We start from the raw sequence: 20231 nt of genomic DNA on the forward strand, positions 1-20231 counted from the left end.
AGAAGCCATAATGAATGACTTCTGCCACCCCAGAACTACACAAAAAGTTGTGAGCCTAAGGCAATCCAGAAAAAGGACTGCTAGCAGAGCCAGCTTTAACAAGTCTAGCCTTCTAGCACTACCAGTGAAGAGCCAGAGATATGTAGCTACAAGGTTCTGAAAAAATAGCAAGAGCAGATACCCCCTTCCCCATCTCACAGTGGGCAGAAAGCCCCAAGGTGACAACCTCTGAAGACCTGGGAAGCAGCAACTGGTGACATGGTGGTGCTCACACCAGGATGGCCCAGGTATCTGGGGGTTCAGTCTTGAGAGGCCATAGAGAGCTTTGAAGATCTAATGCTCTTAAACTCAAAGATCCAGAGGGCACTAACCTTGGGAGGTGAAGGTGAATATAGAAACCCAGAAGGCCCTTTTCTCTTCCGTGGTGTCTCTGAGGTCAAAATGAAGTTCAGGGGGGCGGCTAGGTGGCGCAGTGGATAAGCACCGGCCCTGGATTCAGGAGTACCTGAGTTCAAATCCAACCTCAGACACTTGACACTTACTAGCTGTGTGAGCCTGGACAAGTCATTTAACCCCCATTGCCCCTCAAAAAACCAAAACCAAAACCAAACCAAAATGAAGTTCAATCCTTTTGTGACATCTGACTGGAGCAAGAACTGTAAGAGGGAATTCAATGTCCCTTCCCACATACAGAGGAAAATTATATCTTTTTTTTTCGAAGAAGTTGAGACAGAAGTACAATGTCTGCTCCATGCCCATTGGAAAAGATGGTGAGGGGCAGCTAGGCGGCGCAGTGGATAAAGCAGCGGCCCTGGAGTCAGGAGTACCTGAGTTCAAATTTGGCCTCAGACACTTAACACTTACTGGCTGTATGACCCTGGGCAAGTCACTTAACCCCAATTGCCTCACACACACAAAAAAAAAAAAAGGGGAAAAGATGGTGAAGTCCAGGTAGTTCGAGGACATTGCAAAGGACAGCAGTTTGGCAAGGTAGTCCAGGTTTACAGAAAGAAGTATGTGATCTACATTGAGTGTGTGCAGCCCGAGAAGGCTAATGACACAACAATCCATCTGGGCATTCATCCCAGCAAGGTGGTTATCAGAAGGCTAAAACTGGACAAAGATCGCAAAAAGATCCTTGAATGGAAAGCCAAATCTTGCCAAGTAGGAAAGGAAAAGGGCAAATATAAGGAAGAAATGATTGAGAAAATGCAAGAGTAAAAATTACATGGCTGTAATTAAATTGCTAGAATGGACCAAAAAAAAAGAAGATGAAAAGAAACCCAGAAGGCCCAGAGTAAGATAACCGCCTCATCCAAAAGCCCAACTGGGCATAGATCCTGGCCTGGCACAAAACCCTGGTTCAGGAACTGAGGCTGGAGAAATGAGTAAAAGAAAAAACTGCCCAGTATCAAAAATTATTGTAGATCTGGAGACCCCTCCCCCGCAAAGAGGGAGTATGTAATACCTGGGGAAAAAATGGATTTTCTATAAAAACTGTATGAAGGGGGCAGCTAGATGGCGCAGTGGATAAAAGTACTGGCCCCCAAGCTATACTCTCCTCTCTTCCCCATTCTGATCCCTTTGGAGATCCAGTTCAACTGTAAATCATCATCTTCTCTCCAGTTCCTTGTCCCATTATACCGTGGGTCTTGTTCTGTAGAGCCTCGGCCTTGGATTACTCTTACCATCTACTTTTTTTTTTTTTTTGCAGGGCAATGAGGGTTAAGTGACTTTCCCAGGGTCACACAGCTAGTAAATGTCAAGTGTCTGAGATGGATTTGCACTCAGGTCCTCCTGAATCCAGAGCCAGTACTTTATCCACTACGCCACCTAGCTGCCCCCACCATCTACTTTTTAAAAAAAATTTATTTAATTTTTTTTTTTGTGGGGCAATGGGGGTTAAGTGACTTGTCCAGGGTCATACAGCTAGTATGTGTCAAATGTCTGAGGCCGAATTTGAACTCAGGTACTCCTGAATCCAGGGCCGGTGCTCACCATCTACTCTTACAAGTTGTTGAATTAAGCTGGAGAAAAAAAATAATCACCAAACCAGCACAGCTGAGTCCAATATAAATTTATATTAAGTAATCTCAATAGGATCCTCACTGTGGCAAAGCACGCTTTATAACTCTAATCAATTTAGTATTAAACTCACCACAGGCACCTTTTCAAGATTTTTTTCATCCTTCTTCACCCTCCCAACTGAGAACCTCATCTCATATTTCACTGAAAAAAATTGAGGCCATTCACAAAGAATTTCCTCTTCTCATCTGACATCACTCAAATGTCTTCAGCCACTCTCGTTTCCTTTACCCTAGTCTCACATGAAGAGGTGGCCCTTCTTGCCAAGTGATCTCATTCCATCCTGACATCTCAGGCAGATTGTGTCCTCTATGACCCCCACTCTCTCACACCTATTTTCAATCTCTCCCTGTCTACTGTTTTCTTCCCTTCTGCCTAAAAACACACCCACACCTCCCCAATTCTCAATAAGTCCTCACTTTTTGGAAATTTGAAAAAGATGTGAGTTTAACAGCAAATTGATAGAGTGTTTTGCCACAGTGGAGGTCCTGCTGAGATCTTCCCATTCAGCTCTACTTCCATACCTTTCCGCTCTTTTGTTGCTAAACTGCTTGCGGCAGGCCACTTACAATTGTGTCTCCACTGCATTTCCTCTCACATAGTTTTTAACTAGTCTGGCTAGCAGTCTCATCTTTCAACTGAAACTGTTCTCTAGAAAGTTACTAATGATCTCTTAATTGCCAGATTTAAAGGCCTTTTCTCACTCCTCATTTATATTCCCCTCTGTAGCCTTTAACACTTAATTACCCTCTCCTGGTTGAAACACTCTCCTTTCTCTTCTACTTGTCTAAATGTTCCTCAATCTCCTTTGCTGAAGTGTGTGAAAAGGTTATATAAACATGGTGAAAGGGGTAGGGGAGGGGGCATCAGATGAACTGTACCCTTATCTTAAAAAGACAAAGATGGGTTCTACACATGTACACTTTGGTGTGAAAATAAATCAAACTGGAGGTAAACAAGCCATGGTGGGGGGTGGGGGTGGGGGTTAAGAGGGAGGATAATACCGAGTAGGAAAGAGACACAAATGTCCTTGATACTGAAGGGGGAATTAAAAGGAGGAGAGAAAAAAACCAAAACACCTAGAATTTAAGGGGAAGGCAATAATCAGTTGTAATGGCTGAACAAATTATGTTTGAAGATAATAGAATTTACAACTTAGAAATGAGAAAACACTACCAATTAGGGCTTGATTTACTATTTTTATTAGTTGTCCAGAATTAATAAAGTGATTGAAGAAAATATTAATAATGCAGATTTAAATTCTAAAAGTATGTCTTGAGCACATTTTTTCCCCAAAGAGCCAGCTGTTAAATATTTGCCACCGCATTCCTCCTTGTGTGTTACTATAACATTATTTGGAAGAAAATTTTAAAAATAGAAATTTGAAAACAGATCAGAAATTTCCATGAACATTATCCACTGAAATATTTTGTTTAATTTTATGGACAGTTTGATTTTTTTTCTATGACCTGTATCTCTTCAATTTTACATTGTTCTGGAAGTATTTTATTTCCTTCCCAGACCACCTACAGAAAGGGAAAGAGAAAAAGAATATTTGATGAGATACTTTTGTTTGTCAATCAACTTTATAACTTTACTTATCAAATTAATAGTATTTTGTTTTTCTATAAAAGCTTGACAGGCATGGAAGTGTGTGTGTGTGTGTGTGTGTGTGTGTGTGTGTGTGATGGGCCCAGAGCACCCCAGAAGTTCTCTGGGGCACATCAAAGAATCTTCTCATTGAGACACTAATCCAAAGGACAGACACACCTAAAGAGATAAGTGGAACTAGATTGGACTGAGCTAGCTTCAGGACCTCCACCCTTCATTCTAGTTTCCCTCAACCTTGGGGAGATAAGTTTGGGTGTGCCTGATTCCTTTGTGTCCTGAGGAGTTGGGTTGAGAGATCTGCAGCCACCCCTCACCCAATTCCTCCAGCCACCACCAGTGGGGGATGGTCCTCCCTCACTAAAGGAACTTTCCATAGTCAGATGGTCACCCTCATCAGTCCTCTATAAAAAAGTACCTGCCAGTCTCCTGCTTGAGGAGATTGGTATCTCAGAGCCACGCTCTGTGCTATGCCTTCTCCCCAAAAGAAGTCTAAGGATTTCTTTCATGGTTTCCCTTCCCTTCCCTGCCCTGCCCTGCCCTGCCCTGCAAGAGGGTGTAATTCTTTAAAGAGGAATTCCTAAGGACCCCAACCCCCCTACCCCATCTTCTCCATGACACACATATGTATGTATGTATGTATGTATGCATGCATAACCAAAAGATAGGAAGGTAGAAGCGACTAGCTCACTAGAATTAATAGGTTATATTATGGGCCCAAAGTACCTCAGAAGTTTTCTGGAGTAAATCAAAGAACCTTCTCCATGAGAAACTAAACCAAAGGATTAAGTGGCACCAGTTCCAGACTGAGTTAGCTCCAGGACCACCACCCTTCATTCCAGTCTCCCCCACCCCTCAGGGAAATAAGATTATGTGTGGCTGCTGCCTTTGTAGCTTGAGGGTAAGAGAGTTGGTTTAAGAGATCTGCAGCTGCCCCTCATCCGACTTCCCCCAGCTACCACTAGTGGGGGATGGTCCTCCCCCAAAAGGGAACTTTCCAGTCAGATGATCGCCCCATCGGACCACCATCGGTCCTCTATAAAAGTATCTGCCTGTCTCCTGCTTTAGGAGATAGGTATCTCAAAGAGCCATTCCTCTGTGCCATGACTTCTCTATTGGTTTCCTTTCCCTAGCACCTAGATAAAATATTATTTTATTCTAATTGAATTTGTATGTGAGAGGATGTAATTAAAATTTTTTTTTTTGCGGGGCAATGCCACTTAGCTGCCCCAGGATGTAATTTTTTTTTTGGTGAGGCAATTGGGGTTAAGTTACTTGCCCAGGGTCACACAGCTAGTGTTAAGTGTCTGAGGCCAGATTTGAACTCAGGTCCTTCTGGATCCAGGGCCGGTGCTCTATCCACTGTGCCACCTAGCTGCCCCCAGGATGTAATTTTTTAAATTTTTTAAAGAGGAATTCCTAAGGACCCCTACCCCAAACCTTCACCCAATTTCCCCCATAACAGGTTGGTTCAGTTAAAAAAAAAGTTAATTAAAGATATCTAAAGTTATCTTAATTTGTAAATGAAGAAACTGAGACCCAATGAAGTTTGGTGACTTGTCTAGGATCACATGCTTAGTACACTAATATTTTTGTGTGTGTGTGTGTGAGGCAATTGGGGTTAAGTGATTTGCCCAGGGTTACACAGCTAGTAAGTGTTAAGTGTCTGAGATCAAATTTGAACTCAGGTCCTCCAGAATCCAGGGCCAGTGCAGTATCCACTACGCCACCTAGCTGCCCCTAGTACATTAATTTTTGCCTAGGAAAACACAAGCTAATAGGGAGGGGAAGTAAAAAATAATGAGATGAAATGATTTAAAAGAGAAAAAAATATTTTAAGAAGAGGGTGAAGGTCTTGGAAGGAGAATAAGAGATTTCTTCAAAGTCAAACTATCACCAAACAACTTTTAGAATTCCTACACATCTGTTCACTACTTCCTGGAGCCTGTAATCTTGAGTTTGGAAAATACAGGGAACTTAGATACACACACACACACAGACACACTCACTCACTCACTTGTTCTCACATCCTTTAAAATTAGTACTATAGGATTTTAGCAATACAACTTACCTCGATGTACTTGTGAAAACTGTCACTAACTTGATCTTTAATATGAGGGACAGGAGGGAATATTTTTTGAATCACATAATACCTTGGAAAAGAAAAGTAAATGTAAAACTGTGGATGACAATCACAAGAAATGAGCACAAAATGACATGTATCAAAAGCAGGAACAGGCCCTTAGAGAAAGAACTGCACTAAACTTGGGCCAAGATCTGATTAAAAGCCTGATCTTTCTTTTTTTTTTCCAGGGCAACAGGGGTTAAGTGACTTGCTCAGGGTCACACAGCTAGTAACTGTCAAGTGTCCGAGGCCGAATTTGAACTCAGGTCCTCCTGAATCCAGGGCCAGTGCTTTATTCATTGTGCCACCTAGCTGCCCCAAGCCTGATCTTTCTTAAAGTGTACTTGTTTCCCTGCTTCAGTGTCCTCAGGTCAAAGCTATTTTTGCCACTTCTGTCTGTTCTCCCAATAATTAATATGTTCATTTTAAACCCTATTATGAATCAATCAACAAGCATTTATTAATCACCTACTATGTGCCAGGCACTGTTTTAGTCTCTAGGAGTACAAAGACAAAGAATGAAACTGTCCTTGCAATGATCTTATATTCTAACAGGGGAAGATGGTGACATATACACTAAGTATCCCCAAAGATTAAGCCTTCATTAAGACTTTTGGGATACATTGTTTAAGTATATACAAACTAAATAGAAATAAATACAAAATAGTTAAATAAAAAGTATATAGGAAAGGCACTAACAGTATTGGGGAACAGGAAAGGTTTTCCTCTTGAAAGAAGAGAGGAAATCTATGAAGTGGAGATTTTAATTGAGTGTGAATTTCAGGTATAAAGGAATAGAGAGGAGATGGAGTATGTAAGGAAAAGAAAGGACAGTTTTTCTACTTAGACAGTCCAGCTCTCTAGGGATACTCTTCAGACTTCTCAGTTTGAGTTTTAGCTAGAACTTCCCTTTTATAATTGTCCACTTATTCTCCTAAAAGGAAGGGTTTTTCCCAATCTGTTCTCACCAGGTATCTTTTCAAATACAGCAGGGATCTCTGGTACATAAAGACAGCCTGAAGTATTCTATTTCTTACAGTGCTATAAAAGGGCAAGTTTGCATTCTTATGACATCACTTTCTGATTATTGATTGGAATTTTCTTGCTGATTTCTCCTGATGTAGGTCACTTAATTGGATTAATTGAGGGCCTTCAGTTTTCTCCAAAGTGATAGCAGCTATGTGAGGTGCAGAAGTACCATATAATTGTTTTCATGAGTGCATCTAAATATAATAAAAAGAAACTACTAATAGTCCCATTTCTTCATTTGGATGAACAAATGGGCAGAATAGGTTGAAGGGTTTATGTGTGGCTATGGCTGTGAAAACCTTTGATCTGTTTGTATTTCCCTCTTTTAATTTCATTCAATTTAATATTCATTAAGGACCTACTGTGTAAAAAGTCTTAGGCTACAAAAAAATCAAACACTTAATCCCACTGAGTTGTGGAAACACTTTATATACACAGTAAATACAAAGTCATTTTTTTGGAGGAGAGAGAGGTGGCATCTGTAAAAGCTTTGCATATAGGAAGTGGTGCCTGAAGTAAGCCTTGAAAGAAAATAAAGATTCTAAAAGGAAATGAGGAGAGAGGGCATTGAAGGCATGGAGCACAGCCTATGGCAAGGCATAGTGATAACATGTTGATTTCAAAGAGCCAATGGCATGCCAATAGTCCTGATGAGTATGAATTTCTGGCTATTTTTTTTTAATTAAGTTTGGATGACTAAAGACTGAACTCCACAATTCAAAAATTAATTTGGTAAAGATTATAATAAATCAGACAAAAAAATTTAATTATAGTCTTACATAGCTTGTCTCTTTAGGAGTCAGCAAACTAGCATTCTCAAAACTGGCACTTACTGGGGGCAGCCAGATGGCACAGTGGATAAAGCACTGGCCCTGGATTCAGGAGATCCTAAGTTCAAATTCAGCCTCAGACACTTAACACTTACTAGCTGCGTGACCCTGGGCAAGTCACTTAACCCCAATTCCTCACCAAAAAAACCTCCCAAAACCCCAAACTCTGGCACTTATTTACTACCATTCAGTTCCACAATAACATGGAGAAAAAGGATGGAATCAAGGTCCAGTCTAAATTGGTGGGGGGGGGGTGGTCAATGCAAATGTCATTGTCTATTCAAGGAACTTGCAAGGCTCAGAGCACCTGGGTGGTTCAGTGGACAGAATGCCAGGTCTGGAGTGAGAAAGACTCATCTTCCTGAGTTCAAATTTGTCTTCAGACACTAGCTATGTGACCCTGGACAAGTGAATTAATCCTGTGCGCCTCATTTTCCTCATCTTCCTGCAGCTCATTCTGGACTGCAGAAGAAAATGACATACCATTCCAGTATCTTTGCCAAGAAAACCTCAAATGGTAGAGGGAACTCACAAGGCTCAGGGCAGAGTTATTAATTCTTGGGGTTCTCCATGGCTGAGGATTTGAACTACACCTTCTGCAGGTGTGTAAGTGGTCCACTTTAATTCATTCTTTCATTCAACATGCATTTATTAAATGCCTGCTTTATTGCAGACACCATGCTAGGCACTGCATACAATGACAAAAAAGGAAACAATCCCTTCCTTCAAGGATCTTACATTCTATTGGAGGAACAACATGAAGACAGAGATGTGAATGAAAAAATATACACAAAGTAAACAAAAAGCAATGTGGGGAGGGTGGGAAGGAAATGTACTAGCAAGTTCAGGAAATGGGATTGACATCATAAAAGGAGAGGCACTCGGGCAGCTAGGTGGCACAGTGGATAGAGCACCGGCCCTGGATTCAGGAGGACCTGAGTTCAAATTTGGCCCTAGATACATGACACTTACTAGCTGTGTGACCCTGGGCAAGTCACTTAACCCCAATTGCCTCACCAAAAAAAAAAAAAAAAAAAAAGGAGAGGCACGAGGAAAGCCTGAAGGAAGCTAGGGGTTCTGTGAGGCAGCAGTAAGGAAGAAATGCATTCCAGCTGTGGGATATACATTTTGTTGAGAGTCATGGGAAAAGAAGATGGATTATTGTTTTGGGGAATAGCAAGTAGATCAGTTTGATTGGAATATAGACTTTTGAGTTGCTGAAGAAGAGTAATATGCAATAAGCCTGGAAGCCTGGGGCTAGACTGTGAAGGACTTTAAATACCAAATAAGGGACTTTGTATGAGATTGTAAAGGTAATATGGAGCCACTAGAGCTTCCTGATCAGGGGATTAACATGGTTAGACCTGTCCGTGTGCGCGCGCGTGTATTTTTTTTGGGGGGGCAATGAGGGTTAAGTGACTTCCCCAGGGTCACACAGCTAGTAAGTGTCAAAGGTCTGAGTTCACATTTGAACTCAGGTCCTCCTGAATCCAGGGCTGGTGCTTTATCCACTGAGACACCTAGCTGCCCAGGGAAATAGGATCCAGTGATTCTTCTTCTTCTTCTTTTTTTTCTTTTTAAAACTTTTTTCTTTTCTTTTCTTTTTTTTTTGGTGGGGCAATGAGGCTTAAGTGACTTTCCCAGGGTCACACAGCTAGTAAGTGGTTAGACCTGTATTTCAGTAATATCAATTTGGCATCTAGAGAAGCTAAGATAGGGGTAGCTAGGTGGTGCAGTGGATAAGGCACCAGCCTTGGATTCTGGAGGACCTGAGTTCAAACCCAGCCTCAGACACTTACTAGCTGCGTGACCCTGGGCAAGTCACTTAACCCCTATTGCCCTGCCAAAAAAAAAAAAGAGAGAGAGAGAGAGCTAAGATAAAAGGCTATAGGGAACGGGTTTGAACTCAAAGAAAAAAAAATCTTCAGCCCACCACTTCCTTTCCCACCTAGGGTATGAAAGAAGGGAGAGGAGGAAAGGTAAAGGAAGCAAAGAGGAGAGGAGAAAAAGGGAAGGGAGAAGAGGAGAAAAGAAGGGGGAAAACCTCAATATAAACTGAATAAAAAAAAATCTTAATATAGATGTGTAAAAAAACAGATGCTCCCTGTATAAATGAAACATGAAAAGAAGAAAACAAAAAACAACATTGTGTAAGAATATATAAAAATAACAAAAACATATAAAAATCAAAATCACAAGTCAACTGCAAATTGCAGCTCTCAAATTACAAGCCTGATATAATGCAACATGTAAAATGAAGTACTCAAAAATGCAACTGCTTTTTGCATATTGCTAGAATATTACATTTTTATAATTTTGATATTTCTTGTTTATTTAAAACAAGGAGAAAACAAATATTTTAAAATAAATTGTATTTTAAATAAAACGTGCATGTAGTCCATTTAACATTTTAAAAATAAAAATGGATAAAAAATTAAAATGCATGCTTTTTATGATAGAATAAACATGTGTCCCAAATTATAAGTTTATTCATAAAAGCTAAATTTGGAAAACAACTGATTTCTGAAAAGTAGTACCTGAGTATAATAAAATGAGAATGCTCATCATACTGTCAAAGGGCAGAAGTGAAAATTCACATAGAGTTAAAAATACTGGGAATTGCTTGGTTCATGATATAAGTTTTCGGGCTACTATTCAGAAATGCATGTGAATTAAATATGAATATAGATATCTAAGAATAACATTAAAATATATTCTGTTCTTCAGATTAATTAATTCTGAACTTATATTCAGAATTAATATTCTGAAATTAGTAATTCCTTGGTCTCATTAGGGTCTATAGTGGTTGGTAATTGACAGAATTTTGCATATTATTATTATTTTCTTTTAAATTTGCAATACATATGCAATGTATTTGGGTTCTGGTCACTCTCCTGAACTCCTGAACTACTCTGAAGCTAGTAATTTGTACCAGATTTCTCTCTCTCTCTCTCTCTCTCCTTCCCCACCCCAACCTTCTCCTCTGCCCAGCTCTTTCTGATCTTAGTATCTGTACCAGGTGCTTCAATCAATTCAAGGAATATCTTGAAGCATCCTGGTTTGTTATCTTTGTGAAGCAGATTATGTGAATAAAAAATGCCTATTGTCTAGACTGATATGCTATTAGCTGAACTACCCATAGAGCATCCATCCATGTATTTGTTTTGAGCAGGCCTGGTAAATGGATAAACCAGAGAAGGAAGAGGAGGAGGAGGAGAATGGACTGGACTGCCTTTGGGAAACTGAACAATGCTTTTAACTCCCACAATTGCTTTAATGAAACAAAGGCCCAGTGATACCATATTGCTGTCAATCATGGATTACCATAACCTCTGGAGAATTAAAGTTGTGGGTCACCCTAAAGACAATGGAGGGGTTTAGGTGAGCTCCTTGAGAGCAGGATTTTTTTTTAATCTTTCTTCGTATCTTCAGCACTTAGTGCAGTGCCTGGTACACAGTGGGTGTTTAATAAATGCTAGTTGACCAACTGTTGGGGATGAGTAGGTTCCAATGGAGAATAGCACTGAAGCAGTAAAAGTATATTATTAGAGAAATGCATGATGGTTTAAGGAGGTGGCCTGTCACATAGCAAGAACCAATGTGTCCAATGAATATCCAAGTAATGTGAAGAGATTTAGAGGAAGCCCCTTAGAATGATTGGGTGGACCTCTTGTGAAAGATTTCCCAGAGGAAAAAGACGAATGTTAGGCAAGATGGAAAGGCATGGCTGGGTTGTGATCTGTAAGGACTTAGAGAGTAGCCATCTTAATGATATCATGGATTCATAGAAATAAGTATGTGGGCTGTCCCAAACAGCTTAGTTTAGTTTTAGCAGCTTACAATTCAGTAGATTGAAAAAAAATTTTTTTTTTACTATATATTTGCTTGTATATTAAGAAAACTGAACTAAGATATTTGACAGCCTGTGTGTGAAATTTATGTGAGCTCTAGGAGGAACCAGGAACTGACTAATAATTGAGTAGTGAGAATTAGTCTAGACTCTGGAATGTACCCTGGTTACTGTCTGAAGCAACTCCAATCTATCTCTAGAGCAGTGGACTTATTGCTAATCTATTCTATCAACCTTCTGCTTTAGAAATGTATTTCTTGGGGGCAGCTAGGTGGCACAGTGGATAAAGCACGGGCCCTGGAGTCAGGAGGACCTGATTTCATATCCGGCCTCAGATATTTAACACTTACTAGCTGTGTGACCCTGGGCAAGTCACTTAACCCTCATTGCCCCCCCAAACACAAAAAAGAAATGTATTTCTTTTCTTTTCTTTCTTTTTTTTTTTTTGGTGAGGCAATTGGGGTTAAGTGACTTGCCCAGGGTCACACAGCTAGTAAGTGTTAAGTGTCTGAGGCCGGATTTGAAATCAGGTCCTCCTGACTCCAGGGCCGGTGCTGTATCCACTGTGCCACCTAGCTGCCCCGAGAAATGTATTTCTTGACTAGTAGGAATTATGTAGTTCTGTCAGTATAGTAGGAACATAAATTTAGAGTTAGTAGGACTCTCAGAAACCCTCCAGTTTAACCCTTTCAGTCAGTCAACAAGCATTTTAAAATTCTTACTATGTGTCAGGTACCTTGTTAAACTTAGGTTTATAAAGAAAGGCAAAGATAGTTCCTCCCTCAAAGAGCTCATAATCTAATAAGGGAAAAAACATAAATAACTACTGATTTAATTTATAGATGAGGAAACATCCTCAAAGAATTTAAAAGACTTGTGCAAGGTCACAGGACTAGTAAGCAACTGAGGCAGGATTTGATCTAACACCACCAGAAATAATGCTCTTTTCACCACACCAAGCTGTGGACCTTCTTCCTTTGGTGAATTCCTTTCCCGGTCTTCATTTTGGGGAGGGAACCAAGCCATCCTTGTTCCATTCTCTTGCAGGCTGTGCTTCTGACTCACAAGACTTTACCCTTCTAACCTCTTTACCCCTCTTCTTTTTCTTCTTTTTTTTTTTTTTACGGGGCAATGAGGGTTAAGTGACTTGCCTAGGGTCAGTCACACAGCTAGTAAGTGTCAAGTGTCTGAGGTTGGATTTGAACTCAGGTCCTGCTGAATTCAGGGCTGGTGCTTTATCTACTGTGCCACCTAGCTGCCCCTACCCCTCTTCTTGATGACAGGAATTGTCTTTGTCTTTCTATTTGCTTATATTTGTATCCTCAGTACTTAGCACAGTGCCTGATACATAGCAAAGATTTAATAAACGCTTGTTGCCTTACTCCCTGTGACAGTAAGAATTGAAAGGTAATGTTATTTAACACTCTTCAGTGAAAACATTATGCTTTAGTTGTGCAGTTTTTTATGCAGGCTGGCAAAGAAAAGAAAAGACACAAATATTTACATGTTGCTATCCAGAATAGGGAAAGAAGTGATTTTGTTACTGGCAGTAATGTAGGAGAAACAATTATTAGCTCTGCTGTGCCTCTGCAGGCTTGCTAACTAAAGCTCCCACGGTGGTGGATTTACATGGACCATGAGAATGAAAAGTATAGAAAGAATTGCTATCTCTCAAATAAGGGACTGAACTCCTAGAATGACAGTTCAGATAGAATCAAAGCAGTTCAAAAGATAGGTTTAACTGAAGCCTACAGTCTTCTGCTGGTGGACTGACTGTGGCTTTGGGGTTTAAGTCACAAAAGAGTGATAGCTCTGGGAAGATGTTTTAAAAACAAAGCCCTCATCACCCGTCTCGAAAAAGCTACCGCAGTTCAGCAGAAGTCCAACAGGTGGCAGCTGAAAGCACCCTTGATCACGAAGGGCCAGCAGAAGGCTGGGCACTAAAGACAGAAGCCTGAGAAGACAACAGGCAATTGGATCAGTCTCTTTGAAGGAAACTGCAGCAGTAAAGTAACATTGGAAGCAGCCATAGGCTACAACAAAGATGAGTACCTAGTACCCTTTCCTGCTTTGGTGGGGGCAATCTGTAGAAGAATGTACCCCTGTTTGTAGGAATGGGGGAAGCGAGTTCTTTGTTTTTTATTTTGATATGATATTTCAATGTATTTTACATTGAAATAATAAGTCCTGTGGTTAAAAAAAAAATAGTGAAACATTTTCTGATATGTCCAGTGTGGAAATTTGTATTGCTTGACTATCTTGACTATGCAAGATTTTTACTTTTTTTTTTTTTTTCCGGAGCAATGAGGGTTAAATGACTGCCCAGGGTCACACACAGCTAGTGTCAAGTGTCTGAGGCTGGATTTGAACTCAGGACCTCCTCGATCCAGGACTGGTGCTTTATCCACTGCACCACCTAGCTGCCCCCAAGAGTTTTACTTTTTTAAATGGGAGGAGAGAGAAAAATGAATGTTACTTATTTAAGAATAAAAAGAAATGCTAAGGTAAAATGAATGTTGTTAAAGATAATAATTTTGGGTAGATATTGGCCAAAATATGCCTTGAACCTGACTTAGCTTTCAGGGGGTCCACCACTGAAGGGACCCTGGTTATACCTATAAAATGATTTCTTACATGGCTAGTATTTTTCAATCATGTAATCAACAGGCATTTATTAATTGTCTATTATATGCTAGGCATTGTGCTAAGCATTAGGGATATGATGATGAAAATGAATCAGTCTCTGCCTTCAAAGTACTTACATACTAGTAGAGGAGAAAACATGTCCATACATAAGTATATGCAAAATAAATACTATTGTTAATGATAACATTAAATGTATAAGAGCAATACAACAGTGACTTGTTTCACCTTTTACAGAGATATCCCAGAACGAGCAGCATAATGAAGGCTATTCCAAGAAGTGGCAACATTAATACTGACAGAAGATTATCATTACGGACTTCATCACCTGATAGAATAAGAATATTAGAATATCAGAGATGCCAATCTCAAACTTCTCTTGTTCCCTGTGAGGTAATTTGCAGTTTGTTCAGTTTTCTGGCTTGGGCAGAGAGAACCAATAGTCCATGACTCCTGCAACATGTCTGGTGATTTTGTGCCATGGAAATTGCCTGCTTGGCTTTGCAGATGTCATCTGACCCTCCTAGTGATAAAGCCTTTGTTAATTTTTGTGGGATGGGGGGCAGCTAGGTGGCACAGTGGATAAAGCACTGGCCCTAGATTCAAGAGGACCTGAGTTCAAATCTGACCTCAGACACTTGACACCCACTAGCTGTGTGACCCTGGGCAAGTCACCTAACCCTCATTGCCCCACAAAACAAAACAGAACAAAAACCAAACAACTTATTATTATTAATTTTTTTTAGTGAGGCAATTAGGGTTAAGTGACTTGCCCAGGGTCACACAGCTAGTAAGTGTTAAGTGTCTGAGTCCAGATTTGAACTCAGGTACTCCTGACTCCAGGGCCGGTGCTCTGTCCACTGTGCCACCTAGCTGCCCCACAACTTAATTTTTGTGGGATGGGGAAGCTTACAGTCATAAACTATTAGGACTTTGGAAATCTAATCCAATCTGTCATTTTTTATATGAAGACATTAATGGTCAGACACAGTCAAAGTCAGCTATGAAGTGACAGAGCTAATATTTGAACCCAGGTCTCCTAAGTTCCAATGCACCTTTCTTTCTACTACACCATGTTTCACACAATCTCAGAGTTAGGAGGTCCATCTAGTCTAACCCATACTCATTTCTTGGTGATTAACAAACTCCCAATAGAACATATTCTCCTAACTCCAGCGATTCTAAATCCCTTAGCAGTAATTCAAAATCCATTCTCCATCTGCAAGCACTCAATCCCTTATTTCCATTCTCATCTAACCAACCCCTTCCTCTGGTCTAAGACTACTCAACCTTTCCACTACATTCTCTGGAAAGCCTGTTCCATAGACAACAAATATGGTTTCACCTTAAAACTTTTATTATTATTATTATTATTTTTACTATTCCTTTCTTCTGTTTTGGGGTTTGGTTTTTTTTTTTGGCTCTCAAAAAGTTCTAACTGCTCCCAATGACACAGTCTCCATGGCCATTCTTTCCATAGGAAATTCAGCAAAGCTAAACAGCATCTTGAATTACAGTTGAACCTTCCACATTTGCACTTTTCCCATTGAGGTTTTTTGGATCTGAATAAGAAATTAAATGGGAATTTTTGAGGAGTTTTGCAGAAGCTGCAGGCGACGCACAAAGGCCAGCAGATGACACAGAAAAAGTTTAGAAACTCAGAAATGCATAAAATATATGTATAGTATTGTGTAATATCAATACCTCATAAAAGAAAAATAAAAAATTCATGGGCAGCTAGGTGGCGCAGTGGATAGAGCAACAGCCCTGGATTCAGGAGGACCTGAGTTCAAATGTGGCCTCAGACACTTGACACCCACTAGCTGTGTGACCCCAGGCAAGTCACTTAATCCCAATTGCCTCACCCCCCCCCTCAACCCCCCCCCCCTTCAAAAAAAAATTCAGAATTTCCCTGGGTCAAAGAGAGGGATAAAATTTTTTACTTAGATTTTTTAGATCTCAGGAGCACTGCACCCCTAACCCCAGCAATGTGGGATAACTGTATTTCTCTATTAGTTATGTCCCTATTAAGTAAAATTCATTTATTTATTAAAAAAATTTTTTTGCAGGGCAATGAGGGTTAAGTGACTTGCCCAGGGTCACACAGGTAGTGAGTGTCAAGTGTCTGAGGCTGGATTTGAACTCAGGTCCTCCTGAATCCAAGGCTGGTGCTTTATCCACTGCGCCACCTAGCTGCCCCCAAGTAAATATTTTTTTAAATCATAAAAGTTAAAAAAAAAAACACACCTAGAAAAAGTGAAATACTTTCATTGTTATTGTTTGACTGTTATGTTTCATATCTAGTGGCTCTATAGTAACCTAAGCTATGTAAATACATATAAAATGAGTATAGCAAAAATAATGTAAGTGAATAGATTACAAGTAATGGAATACAAAATACTTCTTTCTCTAGAGTAAAGGGACTGGGTTAAAACTTTGTTTTAAGGAATATTTTTGCCACTGAAAATCATGAAGGGATGTGTTCAGGCTGAGTATTATTACACAAAGACACACTTGACATATGATACAGTAGAACATCTGTTTTTACTACAACCACAAATGCTTAAGTACTGCAAACTAAAAGTACTCACATGAACTACACCAGTGACTGGAATTGATTATTCCTTCTTCTTCTCCCTTTCCCCACCACAAAAGGCCAATAGGTAAGACAGTTTTCTTTGCTTGAACCTGGAAGCTGTTTTAACCTTGGCCTTTTGAAATCACATTATAAACAAAGTACCATGCCTAACATGTAAAATATTCATGAAAATGAATGGTACCATGTTGATCACTTCAAATAAAAACAGCTTACTCCCCAAAGATTAACATGCTAACTGGCTCTCCTCTCTAATGTTAAACATAAAAAAAGTGCACAGGAAATATATAAATCTAAAAAGAAACCAAATAAATCTGTCAAGTCATAAACAAAAGCTATTTGTAACACTGCATAGGTGGCAAATACTCTACTGAGTATATTTTAGCATGAAGTGGACAAGTTAGAAGGCTGGTTAATTTTCTTCTGTTATTCCAGCCTTATCTAGTATTTAAAGGCCTTCTCTTATGGGGCATCCATTACCTCTCAAAGCAGCTGAATCCATTATTTATTTATTTATTCATCCATCCATCCATTCATTTATCTACTCATTCATTCATTCATCCATCCATCCACCTATTCATTCACTCACTCATTCATTCATTTATCTACTCATTTATTTATCTATCTACTTATCTCTGTGTTTGTCTATTCATTTATTTATTTGTTTGTTCATTCATTCATTCATTTATATAGGTTCATTTTTGAATGGTTTTAATTGCTAGAAACATTTTCTTGATATCAAGCCAAAATCTTCCTCTCTTTCTACCAATATTCACTTCTCCAATTTGTCCTTCAAACTGCTGCTAGAATATTCTTTCTAAGGCATAGATTCTTCCTTCCCCTCAACTTTTTGCTTCGTTTTTAAAACTAGTTGAATCAACCTTCCAAATGACATGTCAACTAATTTCAGAGATAGGGAAGCAAGTTTAAAGAAATTTTTCATCTTAATTTATTTAATTTATTAATTTAAGATGAAAAATTTCTTTTTTTTTTGCAAGTTTTTCCCCCTTATTAGATTGTAAGCTCCTTGATAGTAGAAACTTTTGCCTCTGTTTGTATCCTCAGTGCTTAGGTTACTAATTAATAATCAGTTAATTAATAAATGGTTATTGATTGATTGATTCCTGAACTTGACATTCCATCTCTGGACTCCAGGTATTTTCTTTTTTTTTTCCTTTCTTTTTTTTTTGCAGGGCAATGAGGGTTAAGTGACTTGCCCAGGGTCAAACAGCTAGTAAATGTCAAGTGTCTGAGGCCGGATTTGAACTCAGGTCCTCCTGAATCCAGGGCCAGTGTTTTATCCACTGCACCACCTAACTGTCCCCCAAACTAGTCTTTTTTGTTGTTGTTGTTTTTGTTTTTGGTGGGGCAACCAGAGTTAAGTGACTTGCCCAGGGTCACACAACTAGTAAGTGTCAAGTGTCTGAGGTCGGATTTGAACTCAGGTCCTCCTGAATCCAGGGCCAGTGCTTTATCTACTGCACCACCTAGCTGCCCCTCTTTTTTTTTTAAGATGAAAAATTTCTTTAAACTTGCTTCCCTATCTCTGAAATTAGTTGACATGTCAGTTGAAAGGTTGATTCAAGGGACCCTGATCTCATTGGAGTGGGCTTATGGAGGGAATAGATTTCATACCCTATTGGGAGGAGTAATCTATTTAACCCTGCAGGAAAGTAGGAGGGGAAGAGGATAAGGAAGGAAGGGTGAAAATAAGGGAGTGCAGAGAGAGGGAGAGGATAGTCAGAAGTAAAACACTTTTGAGGAGGAATAGGTAAAAAGAACATAGAGTAAATGTCATGGGAAGGGAGTGGGATGGAGGGACATAGTTATGATGATTGATTATAATGGCAAAATGTATAGTACCTACTTTGCTGGACTTTTATGAAGAAAATTCTCTGTTAAGCTTAAGGTACTATATACAGGTTATAATGAACAGGCTACTATCAGAAAAACCTGGAAAGACCTACATGAACTGAGGCAGAGTGAAATGTACTGTATACAAAATAACAGCAATAGTGGGGGATGATCTGCTGGGAAGCATGTGGTTATTTTCAGCAAGGCAATGATCCAATATAACCCTGAAGGACTTATGAAGATTGCAGCCCATCTTCAGAGAAATAACTGATAGTATCTGAAAACAGATGGAAACACATTAAAAAAATTTTTTTTTTCTTTTCCTCTGACAATTCCTTAATCTGAAGTATTGGTTTGTTTTTTTTGACTGTTTTCTCTCACAACTAGCTAATATGGGACTTTTTCCATGATTACTCATGTATAACTTATTTTGAATTGTTGAGTTCTTGTGGGTGGGGGGTGGGAATGGAGGGGGGAAGAGAAATTGGAACACAAAGTTTTAAAAAAATGTTAAAATTTTGTTTTTACATATATTTTGGAAAATAAAATCCTATTCAAATAAAAAAATTAATATGAATACTCTTTAGCTTTTGTATTTAATCAAAACAACTCAAATATACAAAGCATAGATCTTTTTTTTTGTGAGGCAATTGGGGTCAAGTGACTTGCCCAGGGTTACACAGCTAGTAAGTGTCCAGTGTCTGAGGCCAGATTTGAACTCAGGTCCTCCTTAATCCAGGGCCAGAGCTCTATCCACTGCTCCACCTAGCTGCCCCAAAGCATAGATCTTTCATGTTACTCACATGTTCAAAATCTTCACAGGCTTTCTACTGTCACCTAGGTTCTAACTACTTTAGCTGTTATTCATATTCAAGGCCCTCCACAAGCTGGTACCACACTAGTTCATGTTACTACTTCTATGCCCCAGTAAAAACCATATTACTTTGGGGGAGTCAGGGAGGTACAGTAGAAAGTATGCTGTGTTTGGAATCAGAGGACCTATATTTACATCCTGCCTTTGACACTCACTAGCTACAGGATCATTTAACTTCCTTGAGTCTAGAGAACTGTATGAGATGATTATGGATTTGAGTCAGATTAAACTCTGAGGATGGGGTCTGGAAGATACTCAGCCCCGCCCCAGTATAGCTAGTTTAAAAGTTTATTGCTTGTCAAATTCTCACTGTCTCCTTTAAGTTCTATTGCCAATTAACAGTATTTTTACTTCTGCTCAGTCTCCCCACTTGTCAGCTACATATTAGTTTTATCTGGAATCCATCATGTGTCAGAACCCCAGTCCCTGTTGAGTGGGTCGGGGAGTTTGCCCACCAATTCAATACTTGGGACTCAAGAAGAAAGGGCAGGCAATCACAGGGCTCGGCACAGGATGCAGCAATTAAGTTGAGACCAGATGTTAAGTGACATGTTTCTTTTTCTCAGAGCAGAATCCCCTTGACCCTAGGGTCCCAACAATGGATTATTCTTTTATTCTTTATTCTATTTCTTTGATTTCCCAACATAGCTGAAGATAAATTTTAACCCTGTCATCCTTCTAAAATTAACACGACTACAAAACAATGCTGAAACACCTGAGTGACTCTTCCTGTTATT

The 20231-nt window shown here is 39.5% G+C and overlaps 1 protein-coding gene and 1 pseudogene across 1 annotated transcript in view; one reads left to right on the top strand and one right to left on the bottom strand.

Moving 5' to 3' along the window:
* Positions 1–553: 553 nt before the first annotated feature.
* On the top strand, positions 554–1553 carry LOC122750224 (annotated as a pseudogene).
* A 1722-nt stretch (positions 1554–3275) lies between these two features.
* IL3RA (interleukin 3 receptor subunit alpha) overlaps positions 3276–20231 on the bottom strand; it is a 68073-nt gene continuing 51117 nt past the window's right edge. The window contains exons 10-12 of the mRNA XM_043996703.1: positions 14399–14498; positions 5765–5846; positions 3276–3611 (exon numbers count right to left, since the gene is read on the bottom strand). Coding sequence (XP_043852638.1) covers positions 3525–3611; positions 5765–5846; positions 14399–14498 — 269 coding nt within the window. The 3' untranslated portion in view covers positions 3276–3524. The remainder of the gene's footprint in view (positions 3612–5764; positions 5847–14398; positions 14499–20231) is intronic.

Source organism: Dromiciops gliroides, chromosome 3 (assembly GCF_019393635.1).
Source record: "Dromiciops gliroides isolate mDroGli1 chromosome 3, mDroGli1.pri, whole genome shotgun sequence".
Classification (NCBI taxonomy): Eukaryota; Metazoa; Chordata; class Mammalia; order Microbiotheria; family Microbiotheriidae; genus Dromiciops; species Dromiciops gliroides.